The sequence below is a fragment of the Tasmannia lanceolata genome, unplaced genomic scaffold (genome assembly GCF_043159265.1).
Source record: "Tasmannia lanceolata isolate RefF3 unplaced genomic scaffold, GAP_Taslan_0.1 ptg000023l, whole genome shotgun sequence".
NCBI classification, from domain to species: domain Eukaryota; kingdom Viridiplantae; phylum Streptophyta; class Magnoliopsida; order Canellales; family Winteraceae; genus Tasmannia; species Tasmannia lanceolata.
In genome coordinates this window covers 6,773,134-6,796,740 of record NW_027518700.1, presented here as the reverse complement: position 1 = coordinate 6,796,740, position 23,607 = coordinate 6,773,134, and the positions used below count along the sequence as shown (strand labels likewise).

The 23,607-nt window shown below is 39.7% G+C and overlaps 2 protein-coding genes across 2 annotated transcripts; both read right to left on the bottom strand.

The window, feature by feature from the left end:
• Positions 1-7,280: 7,280 nt before the first annotated feature.
• On the bottom strand, positions 7,281-8,969 carry LOC143856680 (WRKY transcription factor WRKY76-like). Its single transcript, XM_077366946.1, has 4 exons — positions 8,960-8,969; positions 8,241-8,533; positions 7,724-7,840; positions 7,281-7,616 (listed from the first exon to the last, which is right to left on the bottom strand). The coding sequence occupies exons 1-4, from the start codon at positions 8,967-8,969 to the stop codon at positions 7,305-7,307; spliced, it is 732 nt and encodes a 243-aa protein (XP_077223061.1). The 3' UTR covers positions 7,281-7,304.
• A 934-nt stretch (positions 8,970-9,903) lies between these two features.
• Positions 9,904-13,332, bottom strand: LOC143856699 (putative WRKY transcription factor 40). The gene is made up of 4 exons (XM_077366967.1): positions 13,075-13,332; positions 10,923-11,267; positions 10,386-10,502; positions 9,904-10,288 (listed from the first exon to the last, which is right to left on the bottom strand). Exons 1-4 carry the CDS (start codon positions 13,198-13,200, stop codon positions 9,941-9,943), a joined length of 936 nt encoding a protein of 311 aa, XP_077223082.1. The 5' UTR covers positions 13,201-13,332; the 3' UTR covers positions 9,904-9,940.
• Positions 13,333-23,607: the final 10,275 nt, after the last annotated feature.

Genomic DNA, 23,607 nt, shown 5'->3' with positions numbered 1-23,607 from the left:
TGGACGGTGGTTCTCTGTTGAAGTTTCTCAGAAGTCAAGAAGATCGAACGCAAGTTGGAAGTCTCCCTTGACCAATGATGTTGACTTTCAGAGTCCTAATTTATTACATTGGACGTTTTCCTCTTTATTTTTTCTTCATTTTTGATCTGTCTCTTTTAAGCTTTCTATCGTCTGACTTGTGCTGACCCAAAAAACCATTAGCTTCCAATTTGGCGGCCATGCAACTTGATTTTAATTTTGGGAAAGAAAATGATTTTTCCACCCTGTTTCCCTCCAATTGTTCGACTTTTCCTAGAGAAAGGCTGCATTGTATGAAGATGAGGTTATTTTCATGGGGATTTGCTAGGAAAAGGCATCTCCCAGATGGTCTGTAGCATGTCAGACCACGCACCTCGTGAATGATGACAAAAGCTGCTGAAAAGTGAGCCTGTGTGGCTGGTATGACATGAGACATGCCATCTGTGAAATGCCTTTTGCGATGGAGGCTAAAATGAGCTGTGCAGAGCTTGCTCCTAGAGAGATAACCAGCAACATCTGCACACAGAAGTGAAGAAAGATGATTGGAGTTGGACTCTGAGAAATTAGGCAATAGTATGACCAGACCATTCTGAGGGCTTAAGAGTATAAAATTGAGATGCAAGATGTGTACCTAGGAGTTTGGTCATCTTTTATAGAGTAGAGTACTTTGCCATTTAGGAATTTTGCGATTTTGGGACTTTCTGATTAGGTTGGTTTGCTAGAATATCGGATTCGGAGTTTATCTTCCTTGAGTTTCTGGAAGTACAATAAAATTACCATTTTGCCGTAGATGATTAAAAAATATACAATTGCAGGATTTTTTTGAAAGTAGATTGGCATGGAAAATATTTCTAAAATTCCTTACTTTTTTTACCTATCAAAAATATAACTTGAACCAGCCTTATTCATTTTTTTTATTTAGAGTGTTCTTTAATTTGATATCCCCAAATTAAGCATGTTCGTATCATTTCCTGTTAAATTGTTCAAAGAAAAAAGTTTCTCAAGAAGAAAATTTCAAGTAAAAATGTTTTTCTTGCAATCCAAAGAGGGCCTTACTGCTCTCAAGTCATTTTTTCATATCCTACGCGGAGACTTGAACACACAACTGTGAAAAAAGTTTTAAAATACTGAAAATTTTGCATTCTCCAATGTGACGTGCATGATTAGAGGAAAAAAATTTCAATGGCCAAAGATGACTAGGATTTTTATATTACTAAATTAGGTGAGGAATGTCAAGATAATACCAACTTAAGCATGTGGTTCCCAGCAAGTAGAACCCTAATCCATGCACCGATTGAATAATTCGGTTACCAAATCATTGTTCTTCAGACAATAACATTGAATCGTGGTGCCGTATATGCGCCGACATTATTAATGCAAAAAATGAGATTTTATATGATGTGTGCATCTGAAGTCCAGTATTCATAATCTCTGGTGCGGCCCACCTCTTAAGATGATCCATACCGTTCATTTGATGAGCCACAACGTAAAGAGGCGGTGCATCGTAAATCATCTTTGTAGGATGATCCTAACCCTCTAATGTATAGGGCTTTATAAAATTTGCATTCCTCTTACAGATCGGAGGGTGAGGATCGCCACTACATGCTGGAGTGTCACCTATTTCGTGTAAGTAGGTATACAAGGTATTGATGAAAGCAGATGGATCGCAGATGGATCACAGAGAGGTTCAAAGCGAGAATTGTTGCTCAACGATTCTTGTAGAAGTACGGGCATGATTATAACGAGACGTTCAACCTATTAGCCAAAGTTACGACGATTCGTGCGTTTGTAGCCTTTGTTGCTTTTGAAGGGCTGAGCTACAAGAAGTTTGCGAAGTTTAGAAAGGAACTTGGTGTGACCAATAGAGTCAGCGCTGAGGGGGAGTGTTGAGAGTCATTTTTTACTCTTGCACGTCGTCGGAGTTGTTGAGCCGACACAAAAAGTTGACGAGAATGGGTCTCGCTTTAATTTGGGCATTAAGATCTAGTTAGAATAAGTTTCTAATCTGTTCGGGTTAGGTAGCAAAACCGTAGGTGGTTTGTGGTTGTGTTTGACCTTCAATTTGTTTAAGTTAGAAAGAGGGGAGGAATGTGTGTGGTTGCTAGCTGTTACATAAGGTTTTGGAGTTAGAAACGGTTTTGGCTAATTTGTTAAAGGGGATTTGCTAGCGTCCATCGCAGAAGGCATTTCGCGGATGGTCTATTGCATCTGACAGTAGCCACCTCATGAATGAAGACAAAATATGTGAGATCCCACATCGGAAAGGGAGGAAAAGTTACTGAGCTATATATGTGGATTTCTCCTCTCCTTATGTAGACGCGTTTTCAGCATCTCCAAGGGGCAGGCCCCGCGGAGTGGGTTGGGCACGGTTAGTGCTGTTGGAAAACAAAACCGGGGAGGGTAGATGACCCAGAACCGGACAATATCTACACAGTGGGGTCGGGGCGTGACATAATGGTATCAGAGCATGACCTCCCATCCAGTACGGTGTGCTAGCGAGGACGCTGGGCCCTAAGGGGGGTGGATTGTGAGATCCCACATCGGAAAGGGAGGAAAAGTTACTGGGCTATATATGTGGATTTCTCCTTTTCCTATGTAGGTGCGTTTTCAGCATCTCCAAGGGGTAGGCCCCGCGGAGTAGGTCAGGCACGGTTAGTGCTGCTGGAAAACAAAACCGGGGAGGGTAAATGACCGAGAACCGGACAATATCTACACAGTGGGGTCGGGAATTGACATAATACTTTAATTGTCATGCCCCGAAGCAAAAATCCGGGGTCCGGCGCACGTGACAGCTGCCACACGCTCATAGGGTCGCCCCCAACAGGCAGGGGTAGAGCTACGTGTAGCGCAAGGGGGGCAACTGCCCTCCTTAAGTTGGGCAAAAAAAATTATTATTCCTTAAAAGCCCTTGCACCCTTTTATTATTTTCTTTTTCTTATGCATGGTGCAATGGGCTTTTTGGGCATTTGACAAAAAATGTGATTTATGTAGAAAGTCAATCGACCTACTCTTGTGCAAAAGTCCAAAAACGATTTAGTTTTTCTCGGTGAGTTTAGGGTTTATTTCTCCGCTACGCAATTTAGGGATTTCGTTCTCCAGGCGTTTGTGGTTCTTCCATGGACGACTCGTTGCCGCACAACCATGTTTGTGGTTCTTCAATGAAAACAAAAGCTGCTGAAAAGTGAGCCTGTGTGTGGATGGTGTGATATGCGACAGACCATCTGTGAAATGCCTTTTGCGATGGACGCTAAAATGAGCTGTGCAGAGCTTGGTCCGAGAGAGAAAACCTGCAACATCTGCACATGGAAGAGTGTCAGAAAAAGGATTGGAGTTGGATTCAGAGGGACTCTAAGAAATTAGGCAACAGTATGACCCGAGCATTCTGGGGCTTAAGAGTATGAAATTGAGATGCAAGATGTGTACCTAGGAGTTTGGTCATCTTTTATAGAGTAGAGTCCTTTGCCATTTAGGAATTTTGCCATTTTGGGACTTTTTCTGATTAGTTTGGTTTGCTAGATTATCGGATTCGGAGTTTATCTTACTTGAGTTTCTGGATGTACAATAAAATTACTATTTTGCCGTAGATCATTTTTGGGTCTCCGGTGCCACGTGTTGGGCCTTGATTGAGTGCCAAATTTAGAAAAGAGAAAACAATACCCATAAAAAAAACTGCAAAGAGGCGCTTATGATTAAAAAAATATATACATGAAATTTCAAAAAAAAAAAAAAAAAAAAACAAATTAAAAAATATACAGTTGCAGGATTTTTTTGAAAGCAGATTGTCATGGAAAAATATTTCTAAAATTTCTTACTTTTTTTACCCATAAAAAATAGAACTTGAACCCGCCTTATTCATTTTTATTTTATTTAGAGTGTTCTTTAATTTTTGATGATATCCCCAAATTAAGCATGTTCATATCATTTCCTGTTAAATTATTCAAAGAAAAAGGTTTCACAAGAAATTTTTTTCAAGCAACAATGTTTTTTGTTGCAATCCAAAGAGGGCCTTGAACACACAACGGTGAAAAACGTTTTAAAATACTGAAAAATTTGCATTCTCCAATGTGACGTGCATGACTAGAGAAAAAAAAATTCAATGACAAAAAATGACTAGGATCTTTATATTACTAAATTAGATGAGGAATGTCAAGATAATACCAACTTAAGCATGTGGTTCCCAGCAAGTAGAACCCTAATCCATGCACTGATTGAATAATTCGGTTACCATATCATTGTTCTTCAGACACATTGAACCGTGGTGCCGTATAAAATGAGATTTTATATGATGTGTGCATCTGAAGTCCAGTATTCAGAATGTCTGGTGTGGCCCACCTCATAAGATGATCCAAACCGTTCATTTGATGAGCCACTACGTAAAGAGGCCGTGCATCGTAAATCATCTTCGTAGGATGATCCTAACCCTCTAATGTATAGGGGTTTATATCATTAGCAGTCCTCTTGTAGATTGGAGGGTGAGGATCGCCACTACCTGTTGGAGTGTCACCTATTTCATGTAAATGGGTATACAAGGTATTGATGAAAGCAGGTGGATTGCAGAGAGGTTCAAAGCGAGAATTGTTGTTCAACGATTCTTGGAGAAGTTCGGGCATGATTATATTGTGAGACGTTCAGCCTATTACCCAAAGTCACGACGATTCGTGCGTTCGTAGCCCTTGCTGCTTTTGAAGGGTTGAGCTACAAGAAGTTTGCGAAGTTTAGAAAGGAACTTGGAGTGACCAATAGAGAGTCAGTGCTGAGGGGGAGTGTTAATTAAGAGTCATTTTGACTGTTGCACGTCGTCGGAGTTGTTGGGCCGACGCAAGTTGATGAGAATAAGTTTCTAATTTGTTCGGGTTAGGTAGCAAAATCGTAGGTGGTTTGTGGTTTTGTTGGACTTTCGGTTTGTTTAAGTTAGAAAGAGGGGAGGAATGTGTGTGGTTGTTAGCTGTTTGAGTTAGAAACGGTTTTGGCTAATTTGTTAAAGGGGATTTGCTAGGGTCCATCGCAGAAGGCATTTCGCGGATGGTCTGTTGCATCTGACAGCAGCCACCTCATGAATGAAGACAAAATCTGCTGAAAAGTGAGCCTGTGTGGCTGCTGTCAGATGCAACAGACCATACCCGAAATGCCTTCTGTGATGGATGCTAGCGTTTCCCTTGTTAAAGGGATAAAGTCAGAAAAGAATTTGGCCATAGTCAGGACTGTTGGAGTTTTAGTGTTAATAAATCTTGTCTTCTTTTTGTTTATAAAAGGGGTGGAGAAAAACGTGAATGGCAAGTAAAGAAGTGGGTACGTTAATGTGTTGAAAATAATATTCAAGAAAAGATAATTCTCTCCCCTTATTTTGTGGGTTTTACTTCTTAATTAGTTTTGTTCTTCTTGCTTTTATCTCTTTTTCAACAAGAGGTATCAGGGCTTTGATTCCCCCCTTGTTCAACTGATGCGTGTGGTCTACCGAGTGCCTGCGTGCATCCCTAGGGACTAGTCCCGCCCCACGAAGTGGGGTGGGGATACCCTATGGCATAAAAAAAAAAAGGTATTAGGGCTTTGATTCATTTTCTACATAATATTCGTAAATCTCGTGAAATTTAAAATTATTTGAAAACATATTGCAGTGAAAATTGAACTCACAATTACTCTAAAAATTACATGCGCTTAATCACTCCCAAACATTTCCCAACTTTTTATAAACATTTAAGGGGCCGTTTGGGTACGCGGATTTTAGAATCTAGGATTTCTTCAAAATTGTAGCTAAGAGAAAGGAGAAGAAACGGACCAGCCGTCGTTTTTTACTTCTCGCACTTTTTCCATCAGCAAGAGAGTAGCAGATCCTCCCATATTTCCAGGTTTTAGAAATCTCAGGATGCAGGAGAGATTTTTAAAACGTGAATTTCTCACTTAAAATCCAAGAAACGTTGTCAGCATACCAGCAGCTTGATCATTACCCTCTTTTACACTGTTTTCAAACTAAAACCTGGATTCTAAAATCCGCGTATCCAAACAGCCCCAAAGAAGGGCTAGTTTTCTTGGATTTTAAGTAAGAAAACCAGGTTTTAGAAATCGCAGGTTTTAGAAATCTCTCCCGCATCCTGCGATTTCTAAAACCTGGAAACATGGGGCGATCGCCAGCTCTCTTGTTGTCGGAAAGAAGGGCTAGAAATCAGAAAACGACAGCTGATTTCTTTCTTCTCGTCTCTCAACTACAATTTTAAGGAAATCCAGGATTCTAAAATACGCGTATCCAAACCTAGCTTGCTGAATTATTCCCAAATACGAACCTCAGTATTATATATGTGTAAGACTTCTAATTTTGACATATAGAAGGAAAACAGTTGCATCACTTTTGTTTATGCATATGACCCAGAAGGCCATTCCCACTCACCTCTCTAGAGAAGTCAAAATTTGTTGGTGTACTTAGCTGCACACATCCCCTCCACACGGTACTTCCGTTTATCCCAGGGTCAACCTTACATGTGGCTCAGGCCAAGTTCATTTAAGATTATGAAAACAGATTGTGAGGGTTAAACCGATTATTCGACTCAAATTTAAACAAAATTCTGAGTCCAATAATCAGTTTAGCACTCACAATTGGTTGACATAACCTTAAACGAACAAGGCCTCAGCCTAGCCTTCAAAACTCGTGCCGATTTTCCCACTAAACAAAACTCTACAACTATGATTATCATATAATTGGGTAACTATTTGCTAAAATTGTTGGGAAAGTTCCCTTATTTCCCACCCACGGTCGTTGCTTGGATGGGAAGGCAAAAGCAAAAATAGAGATTTCTATTTTTAGCTTTTGGGGAAAACTAAACTATAAAAAGAGAAGTGTTGTTCTCTTGGGTTGTGGCGAAACAAGACGTCTTTGGTGTGTCGTCTGCCAAAGGAGAGAGAAGAAAAAGAGAGAAAGGGAGCAGAGGTTTTTTATCTCGGGATTTTCTCTTGGGTTCTTTTTCGGGTTTATCTCTCGTATTATCTCTTGTACGGTCTTGGGTTTGAGAAGCAAGGAATGAGTTGCGGGTTTGAGATTAACCCATTGTAATCCTTGTATATAGTTTTCTCACAGTGGAAGATCATATTTCTCGCCTGTGGAGTAGGCTTGGCCGAACCACGTAAAATCTTGGTGTTCATCTTGTGGCTTGTTTATTTTACTTTTCCGTTATATTTGTGCACAATCGCATCGGATTGCCCGGCGGATTTTCTCAACAAAAATCAAATTAACACCCAATGTGTTTCATCTTCCCTTTTTCAAAATTCTATGTATATCAGCATTACAATTCAAATTTTCATCTTTGAAAAAACCGACCGGAAATGGAGGCTGCAAGTGCCATTGCAAAATTGAGATCATTCACCAAGGACGTAGCCATCTGTTCGACGAGAGACTGAGATTTCGCCGCGTCCTGAACTAACTTACATTGGATCAAATCCAGTGTAAAATTGGGGCTCGAGGTGCTGACCGAGACCGAGCAAGGGACCGAACTGCAACTTCTACTGTGGCTCGAGCCATTGGGCACTTCGGCTCGAGCCGGGTGTGGGTGGTTGTGCCCCCCTTCATATGTGGCTACTACGATCGAACTATCCTCAACACTTCTCTGAACCTGATGCAAGAAAAATTACAAAAAAATAAAAAGTAAAAAATAAAAACCTTAGAAACCAATCCAAGTTGAGTAAACGAGATGGACGATGGAGATTGATAGGAAGTTACCTTCTTTTTCACTGGGCAGACAGGGGCAAAGGAGCACTTGTAGTAAGCTCTAGGAGATGGGTTATCTCTGGTGACTTTCTGACCGTATTTTCTCCACTGGTATCCATCTTTAATCACCTGAAAACAAAGAAATGTAAGATTTAGGGTTTGAGTTTTTACAGACTATTAAGGTATAGTACAGTATTTATCAAAAAGTAATCTACGGCTTACACCATCGGATGATCCAAACCGTCCATTATATGGGCCACGATATAAGTAGGTTGTGCCCAAAAAATCATTTCTCCCATCTAGAGTTTTCCATAATATGGAGTTCCTCTATAGATGGGAGGGCTAGGATTATCATATGGAAATGATTTTTTTGGGCACAACCTATTTACGTTATGGGTCACCAAATGGACGCTTTGGATCATCCTATGGTGTTGCCCGTATAGTAGTTTTTGAAAGAAATTGGACTACATAGGCTTACACCATATAAATTTTTGAACTTGTGATCTTATTTTTGAAATTTTCAACTCACCAGGCTTTTATCTGATGGATCAGTACTTAGATAGGCCTTGGAGGTCTTCGTCTTGGTAAGTCTACAAGGTTTCTTGCACGAATCTCCGCTAGAGCTGCTCTCAATAGGATTAATGTAATTAGCATTCTCGTTAATTCCATTACTGTTATTATTTTCAAGGCTTTCATCCTTCCTCTTCTTTGATGATGACAGAGACCATTCAATCTCCTTCTTGGTACTCTTGCTCCTTAATCGACCACTTGGCTCTGCAAAACCCAGAATTTCTTTTGCATGGCGCTCAACATCTTGCTTAGCTTCTCATTCTCTTCACTCACTCGACTCAACTCCGCTTCCAAAACGGTGGCCTAAAATCATTCACAAAATTTAATTAGAATGTTACGTTCCTCGACGGGTCCCACTTAGGGTATCATAAATCAGTTTATATTTTGTGTGTTTTTCTCTTTGGCACCCAAAAGAAGGGGATGGTACCCTGAATGGTTATCTAGATTTGCTTGGGTAGGAGTTTTAGAGGAAGTGGTCATGTGGGTTTTTCAAATGAATGATGAAATTTATCCTGGAAATTGTGTTTTTGCATAGAGAGGAGGACTGACACTTCTTTCAAAGCGGGTTGAGAGGCCCATCTTCCCACTAGGAAGATCAATCACATTGATAACCGATTTGGGTTCATAATATAAAAATCTCGGAAATCTAGGAAAATCTCTCTAGCTGAAAATTAAAACCTTCTCCCATATTTTACGCGAAATCCAATCAAAGCTCTTTGGAAAGAATATTTGATAAAAGCCAAGATTAGTAAAACAAAAATCATGCAGAAAGAGCAATTCTTCCTTGTGCCTACCTCTTCTTTCGGCGAGAGTTTCTTCCCAAAATCATTTACATCGCTTCTTAAGCTCGTCGGATTTTCACCCAAAAGATTGCTGCCGAGATCCAATCCAAGGGAGGTATTGACCCATGCGGAGTCCATGTTTATGAGCTTAAAGACGTAGTTAAACTCCGATCAAATGTTGCTCTTGGGCACAAGTTCGAAATGGAATGAGAGGAAACTAGGAGAAATGTAGAGATATATACAAGAGCTTTGGTGTGTTTGTACAGAAGGGGAGATGAATCTCACCCAAGACATCAGCTTTGAATCGTCACTCCCAAGCCGTCACCATGCTTTTGAAATGGGTTTCTAATAACAAATCATGAGGGCTTTGACGTAAAGTATATCTCTGCGTTGAAATATTGTTAAGTCTTTGCATTTTATTATTAGTGGTGATTGAGACATATACGGATGGATTGGTGTAAATCAATTGAAATAATGGCCGGTGTGTCTAGTATAGTTTTTGGGGAGTGATAAATCGACTCCCCATGTGTCTATCTCTCTCCTAGACACATGGGGAGTCGATTTATCCATTTGGGGAGTTGATTTATCACTGCCCTAGTTTTTTTGAGAAGTCAAGAAGATCAAGAGCAGTGGTAAATTCGCACCCTCCTATAGGATAATTCGCATCCCTTAGCGTGAATTGGCATTAAAAATTCGCACCCTCCTATAGGATAATTCGCACTCGTGAAAACCAAATTCCGGTAACATAAAAAAGTAAGGTATTTAATGGGTACAAATGTGGATATGATAATAACTAATTGGACAACTTTTATTTTTCCTTTTTCCTTTCAAAATTCTATTTACATCAGCTGTTACATTTCAAATTTTCATCTTTTCACTATTCCCTAGCCTCTTTAGGGTGAAAAAACCGTCCGGAAATGGCGGTCGCAAGTGCAGTTGTAAAATTGGGATCTCTCGACAACGACATAGCCATCTGTTCTAGGAGAGACTGCTGGGTTTCCAGCAACTTGATCTCCCCATGAGGTTTCACTAAGTCCTGAACTAACTTGGATGAGGTCACGTCCAGTGTAATAGTGGGGCTCGAGGTGCTGACCAAGACCTGGCAAGGGATCAAGGCATAGTTGCTTGAACCATTTGGCACTTGGACTCGAGCCGGGTGTGGGTGGTTGTGCTCCCCTTCATATGTGGCTACTAAGATCGATATATCTTCAGCACTTCTCTGAACCTGATGGATGAAAGATTACAAAAAAATTATCTTAGTAACCAATCCAAGTTGAGTAAACTAAATGGAGGGTGGAGATTGATTTTCTGCTGGAAGTTACCTTCTTTTTTACTGGGCAGACTGGGGCAAAGGAACACTTGTAGTAAGCTCTCGGAGATGGGTTGTCTCTGGTGACTTTCTGACCGTATTTTCTCCACTGGTATCCATCTTTAAACACCTGAAAATAATGAAATGCAGGGTTTAGGATTTAGGGATTAGGGTTTAGGATTTGAGTTTTCTGATACTACAATGTAAGACGTAGTCCACTATTTTTTTAAAAAGTACTGTACGACCCACACCATAGGATGATCCAAACCGTCCATTTGATCTGGCCACAACTCAGATAGGTTGTGTCGAAAAAATCATTTACAAAGGATGATCCCAGCCCTGCGATCTATAGACACTTACATAATATGCAGTTCGTCTTTAGATAGGAGGGCTAGGATCATTCTACGGAAAAATGAGCACAATCTATTTACGTTGTTGCCCGTCAAATGCACCTATGGTGTGGACCATACAATACTTTTTAAAAATACTGGATTACACGGGCTTACACAACCCTGATCTTGTGATATTGTTTTAGAAATTTTCTACTTACCAAGCTTGTATCTGATGGATCAGTCCTTAGATAGGCCTTGGAGGTCTTTGTCTCTGTAAGTCTACATGGCTTCTTGCATGAATCTTCGCTAGAGCAGCTCTCAATAGGATTTCTATAATTAGCATTCTCGTTAATTCCATTACTGTTATTATTTTCTTGGCTTTCATCCTTTCTCTTCTTGGATGATGAGGCGGAGCCCTCTCTCTCCTTCTCGGTACTCTTACTCTTTAAATCCACCACTTGGCTCTGCAAAACCCTGAAATTCTCGTACATAATGCTCAACATCCTGCTTAGCTTCTCGTTCTCTTCATTCACTCGACTCAACTCAGCTTCCAAAACACTAGCCTAAAATCATTCACAAAATTCAATTAGAAATTTTTGAAAATATCATGTTGATGAAGTAAAACTCATTTCAGGCACGCACTTCAAAGAAATGAAGCACCTCAACTGAAATAACACAAAACAAGAAAATGGAAATCTAGATTAAGGGGACGACTCAAAAAGGTAAGAAAGATGGATGAGAAGCGACATCTAGTGACTTAAGATGGACGACAGCAAATAACAACAGAACTTCTTATCATTTGGACAATGCAAAGATAAAGTGTAGATATAATACTGTGGTTATCAATTTGGGGTTCTGTCACACAAGATGGGTGAAAGGCATTCTAAAGAATTGTAAAAGGGGTGGCAAATAGAGAAGGTGTTGTTAGAACAAAATAGGGTGATGAGGCCCTTCTTCTTCTTTTTTGAAAGGATTGGCACACAAGCCTATATGAAAATGGAATATAGGAGTGTCATTATCAATATTGTGGTATGTGGTTTAAAAAACACAATCGAAATGAATGTTTGAACCAAAGTTGGGGAGGAAATTACCCTCACTATCTCCTCTTCTTCTCTGACTGAATGAGCAAACACACCAAAGACCAAGTGAAAACCATGGGTGTAAAGGGCTATGGAATAGCTCTACAAATTGTGAGGGATGGTGGAGGAGAATAAAGTGGTGAGAATTTTAAGGGTTCAGATTTAAGGCACCGCATCGATTCTGCCAAAGGTTGAAGAAACTGGGCTGCCGGCCATCAATGTTGGATGATGGTTTTTGCATTGAAGGTGGTTGATGAAAAGCCTCTTAGAGTCAACATCAACAAGTGAGAAAAAAAAATGATGAGAACGATAAGAAAAGGGAAAAATAGAGGGTTGCTGATTTGGAGAAAACTAAATGGAGGTTTGCAGCAGAGCATTCGATGGATGGTGGCCAGGCGGACGGCTAGATCTGCCGTCCGCCGGAGGACGGATTCGCTAGCGTTGTGGTCAGCGCAGGATAGTTGGCTTTGATACCATGATAAGTTTAGGAGATTTCACTAAACTTGAATGATTACAATAAGCATAAGGAGTGTTTTTATAGAACACTCAAATGATAAACGTAGCAAGAGAATAAGATTACTATGGAAAAAGATTAACCTAATCCAAGTCACCTGCCTAATCCAATCCAACCACTCAATATAGCCCAATCTTGATCTTGATTTTATTTTATTCTCTAATACATGGTATCAGAGCTACTGCCTAACATGGTTTTAAATTTCGACCGAAGTCCGAAATTTCGGATTTCGGTGGAGACCGACACCGAAACCACTAAAAATCGAAACAGTCATTTATTTCGACCGAAATTTTGGTTTTTTCAAAATTTGACCCAAAAAATCTGTTTCTTTTTTAAATTAATTTAATATTTCATCCAAATTTGGGCCGAACTTTCGGTAATTTCGGTCGAAATTTAATATTGAATAAAATATTGATTTCGACTTTTGTACCAGATTTCGATCGAAATTTTGAAATTTCAGGGTCCGAAACCGGTACGGAAACCGAAATTTTAAACCTTGCTGCCTAAGGGCTAAGGGCATGTCATGGGATGAATACTCAATAATTTCTTGATATTAAAAATTCATGTGTAAAAAGTGGAGTCACATTTGCCATGTGTACGGCCAACCCAAAAAAAGGGCCACAAGTGGAGAGGATTGTTGAAGTATAAATAATTAAATAACCCCAACTCTAAAAGCTTCTAAAACCTTAAGCCTTTTGGAGTATTTGATTGTTTCACAAACCAAGATAGGAAAAAGAAAAAAATCATGCAAAAAGAGCAATGCTTCCATGTACCTACCTCTTCTTTCGGCGAGATTTTCTTCCCAATATCCATTATACTGCTTCTTAAGCTCGTTGGAATTTGACCTAAAAGATTGCTTTTGAGGTCCAAGCTAAGGGAAGTATTGACCCATGTGGAGTCCATGTCTATGATCTTACGGATGTCGGTAAATTCCGGTAGAGCTCCGGCGAAACTCCGTTCAAATGATGCAATTGGAAAGACTTGAAATGGAATGAGAGGAAACAAGGAGAAGTATGGAGTAATATATACAAGAGCTTTGGTGTGTTTGACCAAGAGTGGGGAATGAATCTCACCCAAGACATCAGCTTTAAATCGTCATTCCCAAGTCGTCATATGCTTTTGGAAATGGGTTTCTAATAACAAATCATGGGGGGTTTGACGAAAATATAAATCTGCGTTGAAGAAATCTTCGGTCTGTGTATTTTATCTTCAAATGCAAGTTGGAAGTCTCCCTTGACCAAATGCTGTTGACTTTCAGACTTCATGGACGGTTTCAGGCATGGTTTTAAATTTCGACCCAAATCCAAAATTACAGAAACTTACCAAATTTCGGTTGAAATTTCAGAAATTTTAGTCTATATTTTGGCGAAATTTCAAAATAATATATTATTTTTTTATTACCTCACAAAATTTCAGCCCAAAAAACCGGCATTTCGTGTGTCTTTACCGAATTTCGACCGAAATTTCAGACCATGGTCACAGGCTCCGGTTTTAATTTTGGGAAGGAAAATGATATTTCCACCCGGTCTCACACCAATTCCTCCACTCCTTTTTGTTTGCCTTTTATTAAAAGAGTATGTCTAAACTGAAGGGAGCCCTTGCAAAAAAGAGGTAAAAAGGCTCTCCTATTGGGAGTGATGTGATGTGAAGCCAATGGAGGAGCTCTTTCACCTCTTTTTTGCAAGGGCTCCCTTCAGTCTAGTATTCCTCTTATTTAAATACTTAAAATTTTGAGTCTCCAAATGTGAACTGGCAAGAAATTTGAAGATACCGAGGGAAAAAAAAAAGAAATTTGAAGATTCATGTGAAAAATATGTATAATTTAAAAATCATTGCATTCTCCTAGGAAGCAATGCAACAGGTGGAGGATTAGAGAAAAAAATTCTCAATGGCCAAAGATGAGTAGGATTTTTATATTACTAAATTAGGTGAAGAATGTCAAGATAAAACCAACTTAATCTATATGGGTCCCAGCAAGTAGAATCTAATCAATGCACTGATTGAATAATTCTGATTGTTAGAAAAGTTACCTTATTTCCCAAGACTTCAGCTCTGTATCGTCACTCCCAATCCGTTACGAATAACAAATCATGGGGGCTTTGACCTAAAATATATATGAGAAAACGGTTTCTACACTTAAGTGTATATAAGTTATCTACACACTAGCTTAAAATACAGTTGAGGGGATATTGTTTGGGTGATCCAACCCATTCATTTGATTGGTCCTCACATAGATAGGGTGTCCAAAAAAAATCAGCTCCATAGGATTATCCCAACCCAACGATTTGTGGAGGTAAAATGGACGTGTATAAACCTTCACAAATCTGTCCATTTTTTGCCTTCACGGTTCGAAGGGTTAGGATGATCCTATGGAGTTGTGTGGATACCCTATCTATGTGACGGCCAATCAAATGAATGGTTTGGATCACCCAAACAATGTGGGCCTCCACTGTATTTTAAGCTAGTGTGTAGATAACTTATCTACACTTGTGTGTAGAAACCGTTTTCTCAATATATATATTTATATATATCTGAGTTAAAGAAATCTTTGGTCTTTGTATTTAATCGGTGGAGATTGTGACATATATTAATGGTATAGTGTAAATTAATTGAAAAATGGACGGTGGTTCTCTGTTGAAGTTTCTCAAGTCAAGAAGATCAAACGCAAGTTGAAAGTCTCCCTTGACCAAATGATGTTGACTTTAAGGGGCCGTTTGGATACACGAATTTTAGAATCGGGGACTTCTTCAAAATTATAGCTAAGAGACAAGAGAAGAAGAGGACCAGCCGTCGTTTTTTACTTCTCGCCGTTCTTTACGTAAGCAAGAGAGTAGCGTATCCTCCCATATTTCTAGGATTTAGAAATCTTAGGATGCAGGAGTGATTTTTAAAACCTGATTTTCTCACTTGAAATCCAAGAAACGCTGCTAGGACAACGGCAGCAGCTTGATCATGCAACTTGATTTTAATTTTGGGAAAGAAAATGATTTTCCCACCCTGTTTCCCTCCAATTTTTTGACTTTTCCTAAAGAAAGGCTGCATTGTATGAAGATGAGGTTATTTTCAAGGGGATTTGCTAGGACAAGGCATCTCGCAGATGGTCTGTAGCATGCCAGACCACGCACCTTGTGAATGACGACAAAAGCTGCTGAAAAGTGAGCTTGTGTGGTTGGTGTGACATGCGACAGACCATCAGTGAAATGCCTTTTGCAATGGACGCTAAAATGAGCTGTGCAGAGCTTGCTCCGAGAGAGATAACCAGCAACATCTGCACACAGAAGTGTCAGAAAGAGGATTGGAGTTGGACTCTCAGAAATTTGGCAACAGTATGACCCGAGCATTCCGAGGGCTTAAGAGTAAGAAATTGAGATGCAAGATGTGTACCTAGGAGTTTGGTCCTCTTTTATAGAGTAGAGTACTTTGCCCTATGGGAATTTTGCGATTTTGGGACCCTTTCTGATTAGGTTGGTTTGCTTGATTATCGGATTCGGAGTTTATCTTGCTTGAGTTTTTGGAAGTACGATAAAATTACCATTTTGCCGTAGAACATTTTTGGGTCTCTGGTGCCACGTGTTGGGCCTCGATTGAATGCCAAATTTAGAAAAGAGAAAACAATACCCATAAAAAAACTGCAAAGAGGCGCTTATGGTTAAAAATATACAATTGCAGGATTTTTTTTGAAAGTAGATTGGCATGGAAAAATATTTCTGAAATTTCTTACTTTTTTTACCCATCAAAAATATAACTTGAACCAGCCTTATTCATTTTTTATTTATTTAGAGTGTTCTTTAATTTTTTATGATATCCCCAAATTAAGCATGTTCATATAATTTCCTGTTAAATTGTTCAAAGAAAAAAGTTTCTCAAGAAAAAAATTTCAAACAAAAATGTTTTTCTTGCAATCCAAAGAGGGCCTTACTGCTCTCAAGTCATTTTTTCATATCCTACCCGGAGACTTGAACACACAACTGTGAAAAAAAAAATTCAGTGGCCAAAGATGACTAGGATTTTTATATTACTAAATTAGGTGAGGAATGTCAAGATAATACCAACTTAAGCATGTGGTTTCCCAGCAAGTAGAACCCTAATCCATGCACTGAATGAATAATTCGGTTACCATATCATTATTCTTCAGACAATAACATTGAATCGTGGTGCCGTATATGCACCGCCATTATTAATGCTAAAAATGAGATTTTATATGATGTGTGCATCTGAAGTCCGGTATTCATAATCTCTGGTGCGGCCCACCTCTTAAGATGATCCATACCGTTCATTTGATGAGCCACAACGTAAAGAGGCGGTGCATCATAAATCATCTTTGTAGGATGATCCTAACCCTCTAATGTATAGGGCTTTATATAATTTGCAATCCTCTTATAGATCGGAGGGTGAGGATCGCCACTACATGCTGGAGTGTCACCTATTTCGTGTAAGTGGGTATACAAGGTATTGATGAAAGCAGATGGATCGCAGAGAGGTTCAAAGCGAGAATTGTTGCTCAACGATTGTTGTAGAAGTACGGGCATGATTATTACGAGACGTTCAGCCTATTAGCCAAAGTTACGATGATTGGTGTGTTTGTAGCCTTTGCTGCTTTTGAAGGGCTGAGCTACAAGAAGTTTGCGAAGTTTAGAAAGGAACTTGGCGTGACCAATAGAGAGTCAGCACTAAGGGGGAGTGTTGAGAGTCATTTTTTACTCTTGCACGTTGTTAGGCCTAAAATCGGTAACAGATATGACAGTGACGTAAGAGCCGAGCTGGAGGACCCGAGGTGCTGAAGTGAAGGAAATAGAGTCCGGATGAACTATGTTCTGCACAGAAGCAAACGAGGTCAGAATGACCGACCCGGAGTGTACTCCGGACAGGCCCTTCGACACTCAAGTCGGTATGAGCCGGAGTGAAGAGGGAGTTTTAAGAGTGGTGGGTGAGAATTCAATACCTTGATTTATGAGCTTTGGAAGCCCTTTTATAGGGGAAATTTGGGGTAGGTGGGGAGTTAATGCTCCAAGGCAGGTGTCCACCAGCTATAGGTTCAGGCTCACCTACTATGTGGTAATTACCGAACTACCCCTGCTGACGCGGGGTCTGCAGTGGGCCTCCCCCCTCGAGACACGTGCCGGCAGCTAATAGGCTGGTCCGCGGTGGCCCCCCCCTCTAGCCACGTGTCGGCAGCTAACAGGCTGCTGCGCTTTTACACCCCATCACACATCGTCGGAGTTTTTGGGCCCACACAAAAAGTTGACGAGAATGGGTCTCGCTTTAATTTGGGCATTAAGTCTAGTTAGAATAAGTTTCTAATTTGTTCGGGTTAGATAGCAAAACCGTAGGTGGTTTGTGGTTGTGTTTGACTTTCAGTTTGTTTAAGTTAGAAAGAGGGGAGGAATGTGTGTGGTTGTTAGCTGTTACATAAGGTTTTGGAGTTAGAAACGGTTTTGGCTAATTTGTTAAAGGGGATTTGCTAGCGTCCATCGCAGAAGGCATTTCGCGGATGGTCTATTGCATATGACAGCAGCCACCTCATGAATGAAGACAAAATCTGTGAGATCCCACATCGGAGGGAGGAAAAGTTACTGGGCTATACATGTGGATTTCTCCTCTCCCTATGTAGACGCGTTTTCAGCATCTCCAAAGGGTGGGCCCCGTGGAGTGGGTCGGGCACGGTTAGTGCTGCTGGAAAACAAAACATGGGAGGGTAGATGACCTAGAACCAGATAGTATCTACACAGTGGGGTCGGGGCGTGACATAATACTTCAACTGTCACGCCTCGAACCAAAAATCCGGGGTCCGGCGCACGTGACAGCCGCCGCATGCCCATAGGGTTGCCCCCCACAAGCATGCAAGGCTTCTTCAGAACCAACTATTCTCAATATTTAGAGCGACTAATGAATGCGGAAATTTTAGTCTCAGTTAAAGCTCAAACGAAATACATCTCTAGGTCCAAAAGCCTAAATGCACAATACTTATTCGACGATAATCACGTTAATAAAATAACAAAAGTTTCTAAACTGAAAATAATGAAAGAAGGCAGGAAATGTCTTAGGTTCCAATCCAAGTGCCCGAACTCAGCAAGTCTACTGCCGCACTTCGGTATCTGAAAATTGTTAAACCACATAATGAGCTAATAGCCCAGCCGGTTTTCCAAATCCAAGTCAGCTAATAGGAAAACGAAAACATGCTGGTGCGGAAAAGAAGTAACATGCCATAAAATTTTAGTCTATGCAGAAATTGATAAGCAGCAAGAAAATCATTTCTACATAAGCTACATAAGAAAATACATGTTTTTACAAAAATAGTTCCAACCACTCGGTTATGCAATTTTCCACTTTGAAATCAATGACAAAGAATATATTCCCATCCACTTGGTTATGCAGTTTTCTACTTTGAAATCAATGACAAAGAATATATTTCCAACTACTTGGTTTTGCAGTTTTCCACTTTGAAATCAAATACCTAACAGTCTTCTCTGTGGCCAATTCTCAACCTTATTGGCAAGTAGCGTACCCAAGGCGAACACTCGTTCGCAGGACTCATAGGTCCTAAAGCTCGCAATGTAATATTATCAATAGCCAGAGGACTCCCTACTGGTTGCCCAAGATCAACCTTACGGGCAGATAAAACTCGACCGGTCTACGTGATCACGCCCAGTGTATCCACCCACTGGCAAGTTGGACAGTAGATCCCCACCAGAGATCAACCTTACTGGTGGAACCCATTCCATACCAAGACTGTATACAAATATAGATAGAAGCAATTTAATGTCTGCAATACCGTGCCATAAATTTTGTAGACGTTTCAAACCAAAGGGGCTTCCCCGTTCAAATCCATTGGAACCATGTCATAAATAGAATGCTCTGTAATAGTGTTTCATGAATTTGAGTTTCCAAATCACTTAGTCACAAAGCTCTTCTTTTTTTGTATAAATAAGAAAGCATGTTAAGACTAGAGCATTTCATGGAAAATGACAATTCATCCATTTAGTATGACATGCTAAAAGTGACCAATGAGAAACCTTTTCAAAACAAGTTTTATATAATTAACTGTAATAAAAGCTTGCAACAAATCTAAATATATGCAAATATACGTAATACACTGACATAGGGTTGGATCACATACCTTAGGCGCAATTTCCAAGAATTCCTTTGCAAGGTCAAGACCCACGAAGAAGATCTTCCTAAAGTGTAGAGAAATGTAAAGTAGAGTAGGTGGCGAACTTGTAGTTACAGAAGCACTTATGGCAGCCACTTATGATATTCGCAGCTTCGAAGCGACGGAACGATGTTCGTATCACAGGCGGGCAGCAAGGTTCACCCAAGATTGCTGGCTATTTTAGCTACAAGCAATCAACACCTCCAAGGCAGTAACTAATAGGGGAAGGAAACACTTGAATTAATCAAGGAGCCTAATTAAGTAAAGCTACATGTCCGCTTCATTACCTTATGGACTTTACAAGAGGAAAATTTTACTCACCGTAGATGGATGGTGTTCTCTCTCCCAAGGTAGTGGTGGCTGGTTTTGTTTGCAAAGAAAAGATCCCGCAAGGTGAAGTTCCTTTAGCGAAGCACCCAATTTGGAACTTGTGGCTGCCATATTAGTAGTGATTCGCATATGTTGCTAGAATTGATGCTATTAGAACTGTTTTGGCATTAGTAGCTCAAAAGAATTGGCAAGTTTTTCAGCTTGATGTTAAATCAACTTTTCTAAATTGAGAACTTGAGGAAGAAGTGTATGTGGAACAACCTCAAGATTTTGAAATCAAAGACATAGAGCATAAAGTGTACAAATTGAAGAAGGTACTCTATGTGGTTAAACAAGAGCCACGAGCATGGTATGATAAAATTGACAAGTATTTTCTTGAAAACTCATTTCAAAAGAGTGATAGTGAACCAACTCTTTATGTTAAAATTCATGGTGGCAATATCCTAGTTGTTTGTTTATATGTTGATGACATGATATATATTGGGAGTTCTCTTGATATGGTTAAGGAATTTAAAGAGAGCATGTTGAAAAAAATTTAAATGTCAGATTTAGGTCTATTGCATTATTTTCTTAGTATTGAAGTCATTCAAGGATCCAATGAGATTTTTATATGTCAGAAAAAGTATGCTTTAGATTTATTAAAAAAATTTGAAATGGCAAATTGTGCACCTACAAAAACACATATAAATACTAATGAGAAACTTACTTTACAAGATGGAGTTGAAAAAACAGATGAGAAGAATTTTAGAAGCATGGTTGATGGTTTGATTTATCTAACTCATACAATGCCAGATATTATGTTGCAATTAGCATTATTTCCAGGTTTATGCACAGTCCAAGCAAGCATCATTTTGGGGCAGCAAATAAAATTATGAGATACATCCAATGCACAATCAATTTTGGTATTGTGTACTCAAAAGCCACTAACTATAAATTAATTTATTTTTCTGTTAGTGATTGGGCAGGTTTCATTAATAATCGAAAAAGCACAACGGGCTATTGTTTTAGCCTTGGATCGGGTGTCATAGCTTGGGCATCCAAGAAGCAAATTACTGCAGCGCTCTCAAGCATGGAAACCGAGTATATTGCTGCTACAACTACAGCTTGTCAAGCAATTTGGCTCCGAAGGATTTTGCATGATTTCAAGGCGAAACAAAGCGGGCCTACGTGATTGTTTTGTGACAACAAATCCACTATTGCCTTAACAAAGACTCAAATTCATCAAGAGATGATGAAGCACATTGAGATTCGTCACTATTTCATTCGAGAAGTCACAACAAAAGAAGAAGTGGAACTAAAGCTTTGCAATACTGAAGATCAAGTGGCGGATATTTTCACCAAATCTTTGCCAGAAGAAAAGTTGAAGAAATTCCATCATATGATGGGAGTACAAACACCGCACCTTGTTTGAGTTGAGGGGAGCGTGTTGGAATATCTAATTCAAACGGTGGTGCCTAGTGGAGGGCCCACATAAAGCCATGCTTATCTTGTACTCTAGAAACTATGAGTCCTGTTTGTATTAGAGTTGAACGATTGGAGGTTTCTTATTGTTTCTAGAATAGTTATCTAGTTAATATTTTGGTGAGAGATAAAGTCAGTACCTATTTTATAGGAATAAGAGTTTATCTTTTAGGGTCATGTAGTAGAGTTTGACTAGGAATAAAAGAGATGGAAACGTATGAGTAATTTGGGCAGTAGTTTGGACGGATAGAATAGTCTATTTAAAGGCTAATTGTGTTATTTTGGTGTGTGGAATGAATGAATGAATGAAAAAGTGACGTTTTTTCTTCTTCCAACAGTAAAAGCCTCTTCTATCTTTCGTTGTTTTATTAGTTTTAGTTCTTAAAATTTCAACAATTAATGTACCCACCTCGTCTTTCGGCGAGATTTTCCTCCCAAAAATCCATTAAAACCGCTTCTTAAGGCGTCGATTATTGTTGAGGTCCAAACTAAGGGAAGTATTGACCCATGTTGAGTCCATGTTTGTTAACTTAAAGACTTCGTTAAATTCCAGCAGAACTCTGGCGAAACTCCGATCAAATGTCGCTCTCGGGCAAGCTAGAAATGGAATGAGAGGAAACAAGGGGAAATGTGGAGACATATACAAGAGCTTTTGTGCGTTTGACCAATAGGGGAGATGAATCTTACCCAAGACATCAGCAAGCTAGAAATGGAATGAGAGGAAACAAGGAGAAATGTGGAGATACATACAAGAGCTTTTGTGTGTTTGACCAATAGGGGAGATGAATCTTACCCAAGACATCAGCTTTGAATCGTCACTCCCAATCTGCAATTGCTTTTGGAATGGGTTGCTAAAAACAAATCATGGGGGCTTTGACCCAAAATATATATACCTGAGTTAAAGAAATCTTTGGTCTTTGTATTTAATTGGTGGAGATTGTAACATATATTAATGGTATAGTCTAAATCAATTGAAAAATGGACGGTGGTCTCTGTTGAAGTGATTAGAAGTCAAGAAGATCAAACGCAAGTTGAAAGTCTCCCTTCAACAAATGATGTTTACCTTAAATGTCGTGGTTTATTCCATGGCACGTTTTCCGCTTTATTTATTTTTTTTTTTTTTTCGATCTATTTCTTTTAGCTTTGTATCGTTTGACTTGTGCGGACCCACCAAACCATTTGCTTCCAATTTGGTGGCCATGCAACTTGATTTTAATTTTGGGAAGGAAAATGATTTTTCGAATCCTGTTTCCAATTTCCTAAAAAGAAAGGCTGCATTGAACCATGCCGTATATGTGCCAACATTATTAATGCGAACAACGAGATTTTATATGATGTTTGCACCTGAAGTCCAGTATTCAAAAAGTCCAGTGCGGCCCACTTCATAAGATGATCCAAACCGTTCATTTGATGAGCCACAACGTAAAGAGGCGGTACATCGAAAATCATCTTGGTAGGATGATCCTAACCCTCCAATGTGAAGGGCTTTATATAATTTACAGTCCTATTATGGATCGGAGGGTGAGGATCGCCCACTGAGTGTCACCTGTTTCGTGTAAGTGGGTATACAAGGTAATGATGGAAGCAAATGGATCGGCAGATAGGTTTAAAGTGAGAATTGTTGCTCAAGGATTCTTGCAGAAGAACGAGCATGATTATTGTGAGATGTTCAGCCTATTAGATAAAGTTACGACGATTCTTGCTGGTTTTGAGGGGCTGGGCTACGAAAAAGTTTGCAAAATTTATAAAGTAACTTGGCATGGTCAATAGAGACTCAGCACTGGAGGGGAGTGTTGAGAGTCATTGTTGACTCTCGCACGACATCGGAGGTGTTGGGCCTACGCAAGTCGATGAGAGTTGGCCCCGCTTTAATTTAGGCATTAGGACCTAGTTAGAATAAGTTTCTAATTTATTGGGGTTAGGTAGCAAAACCGTAGGTGGTTTGTCGTTGTGTATGACTTTTGGTTTGTTAAAGTTAGAGAGGGGAGGAATCTGTGTGGTTGTTAGCCCTTACATAAGGTTTTGGAGTTAGAGATGGTTTTGGCTAATTTGTTAAATAGATAAAAAGTTAGAAAATAATTTAGACATAGTTAGGACTCTTGAAGTTTTAGTGTTGATAGTTCTTGTCTTCTTTTTGTCTATAAAGGGGATGGAGAAAATGTGAATGGCAAGTAGGGGTGCAAGTTTGGCCCTGTCAGCCCTGACCCGCCCTGAGCCCGAACAGGGTCAGGGCTGGATTTTCCAACCCTGAGGGCCGGTCATGGTTCATTTTTTAGACCCTGACTCAAGTTGGGTTGGGTTCTGGGTTAATGCTTTGGGTACCGTGACCCGGCCCGGCCCGATCTTAAGTTTTCTATTATAGAATTGAA

Excerpts from the sequence above, each read along its gene's own strand:
- LOC143856680 (XM_077366946.1), bottom strand. Across the intron at positions 7,841-8,240 it reads ATCCATCAGATAAAAGCCTG|GTGATTAAAGATGGATACCA; the intron begins GTGAGTTGAAAA and ends CTTTGTTTTCAG. Across the intron at positions 7,617-7,723 it reads TCTGCCCAGTGAAAAAGAAG|GTTCAGAGAAGTGTTGAGGA; the intron begins GTAACTTCCTAT and ends TTCTTGCATCAG.
- LOC143856699 (XM_077366967.1), bottom strand. The coding sequence starts at position 13,200 with ATGGACTCCACATGGGTCAATACTTCCCTTAGCTTGGACCTCAAAAGC. Across the intron at positions 11,268-13,074 it reads AAATCTCGCCGAAAGAAGAG|GCTAGTGTTTTGGAAGCTGA; the intron begins GTAGGTACATGG and ends GAATGATTTTAG. Across the intron at positions 10,289-10,385 it reads TCTGCCCAGTAAAAAAGAAG|GTTCAGAGAAGTGCTGAAGA; the intron begins GTAACTTCCAGC and ends TTCATCCATCAG.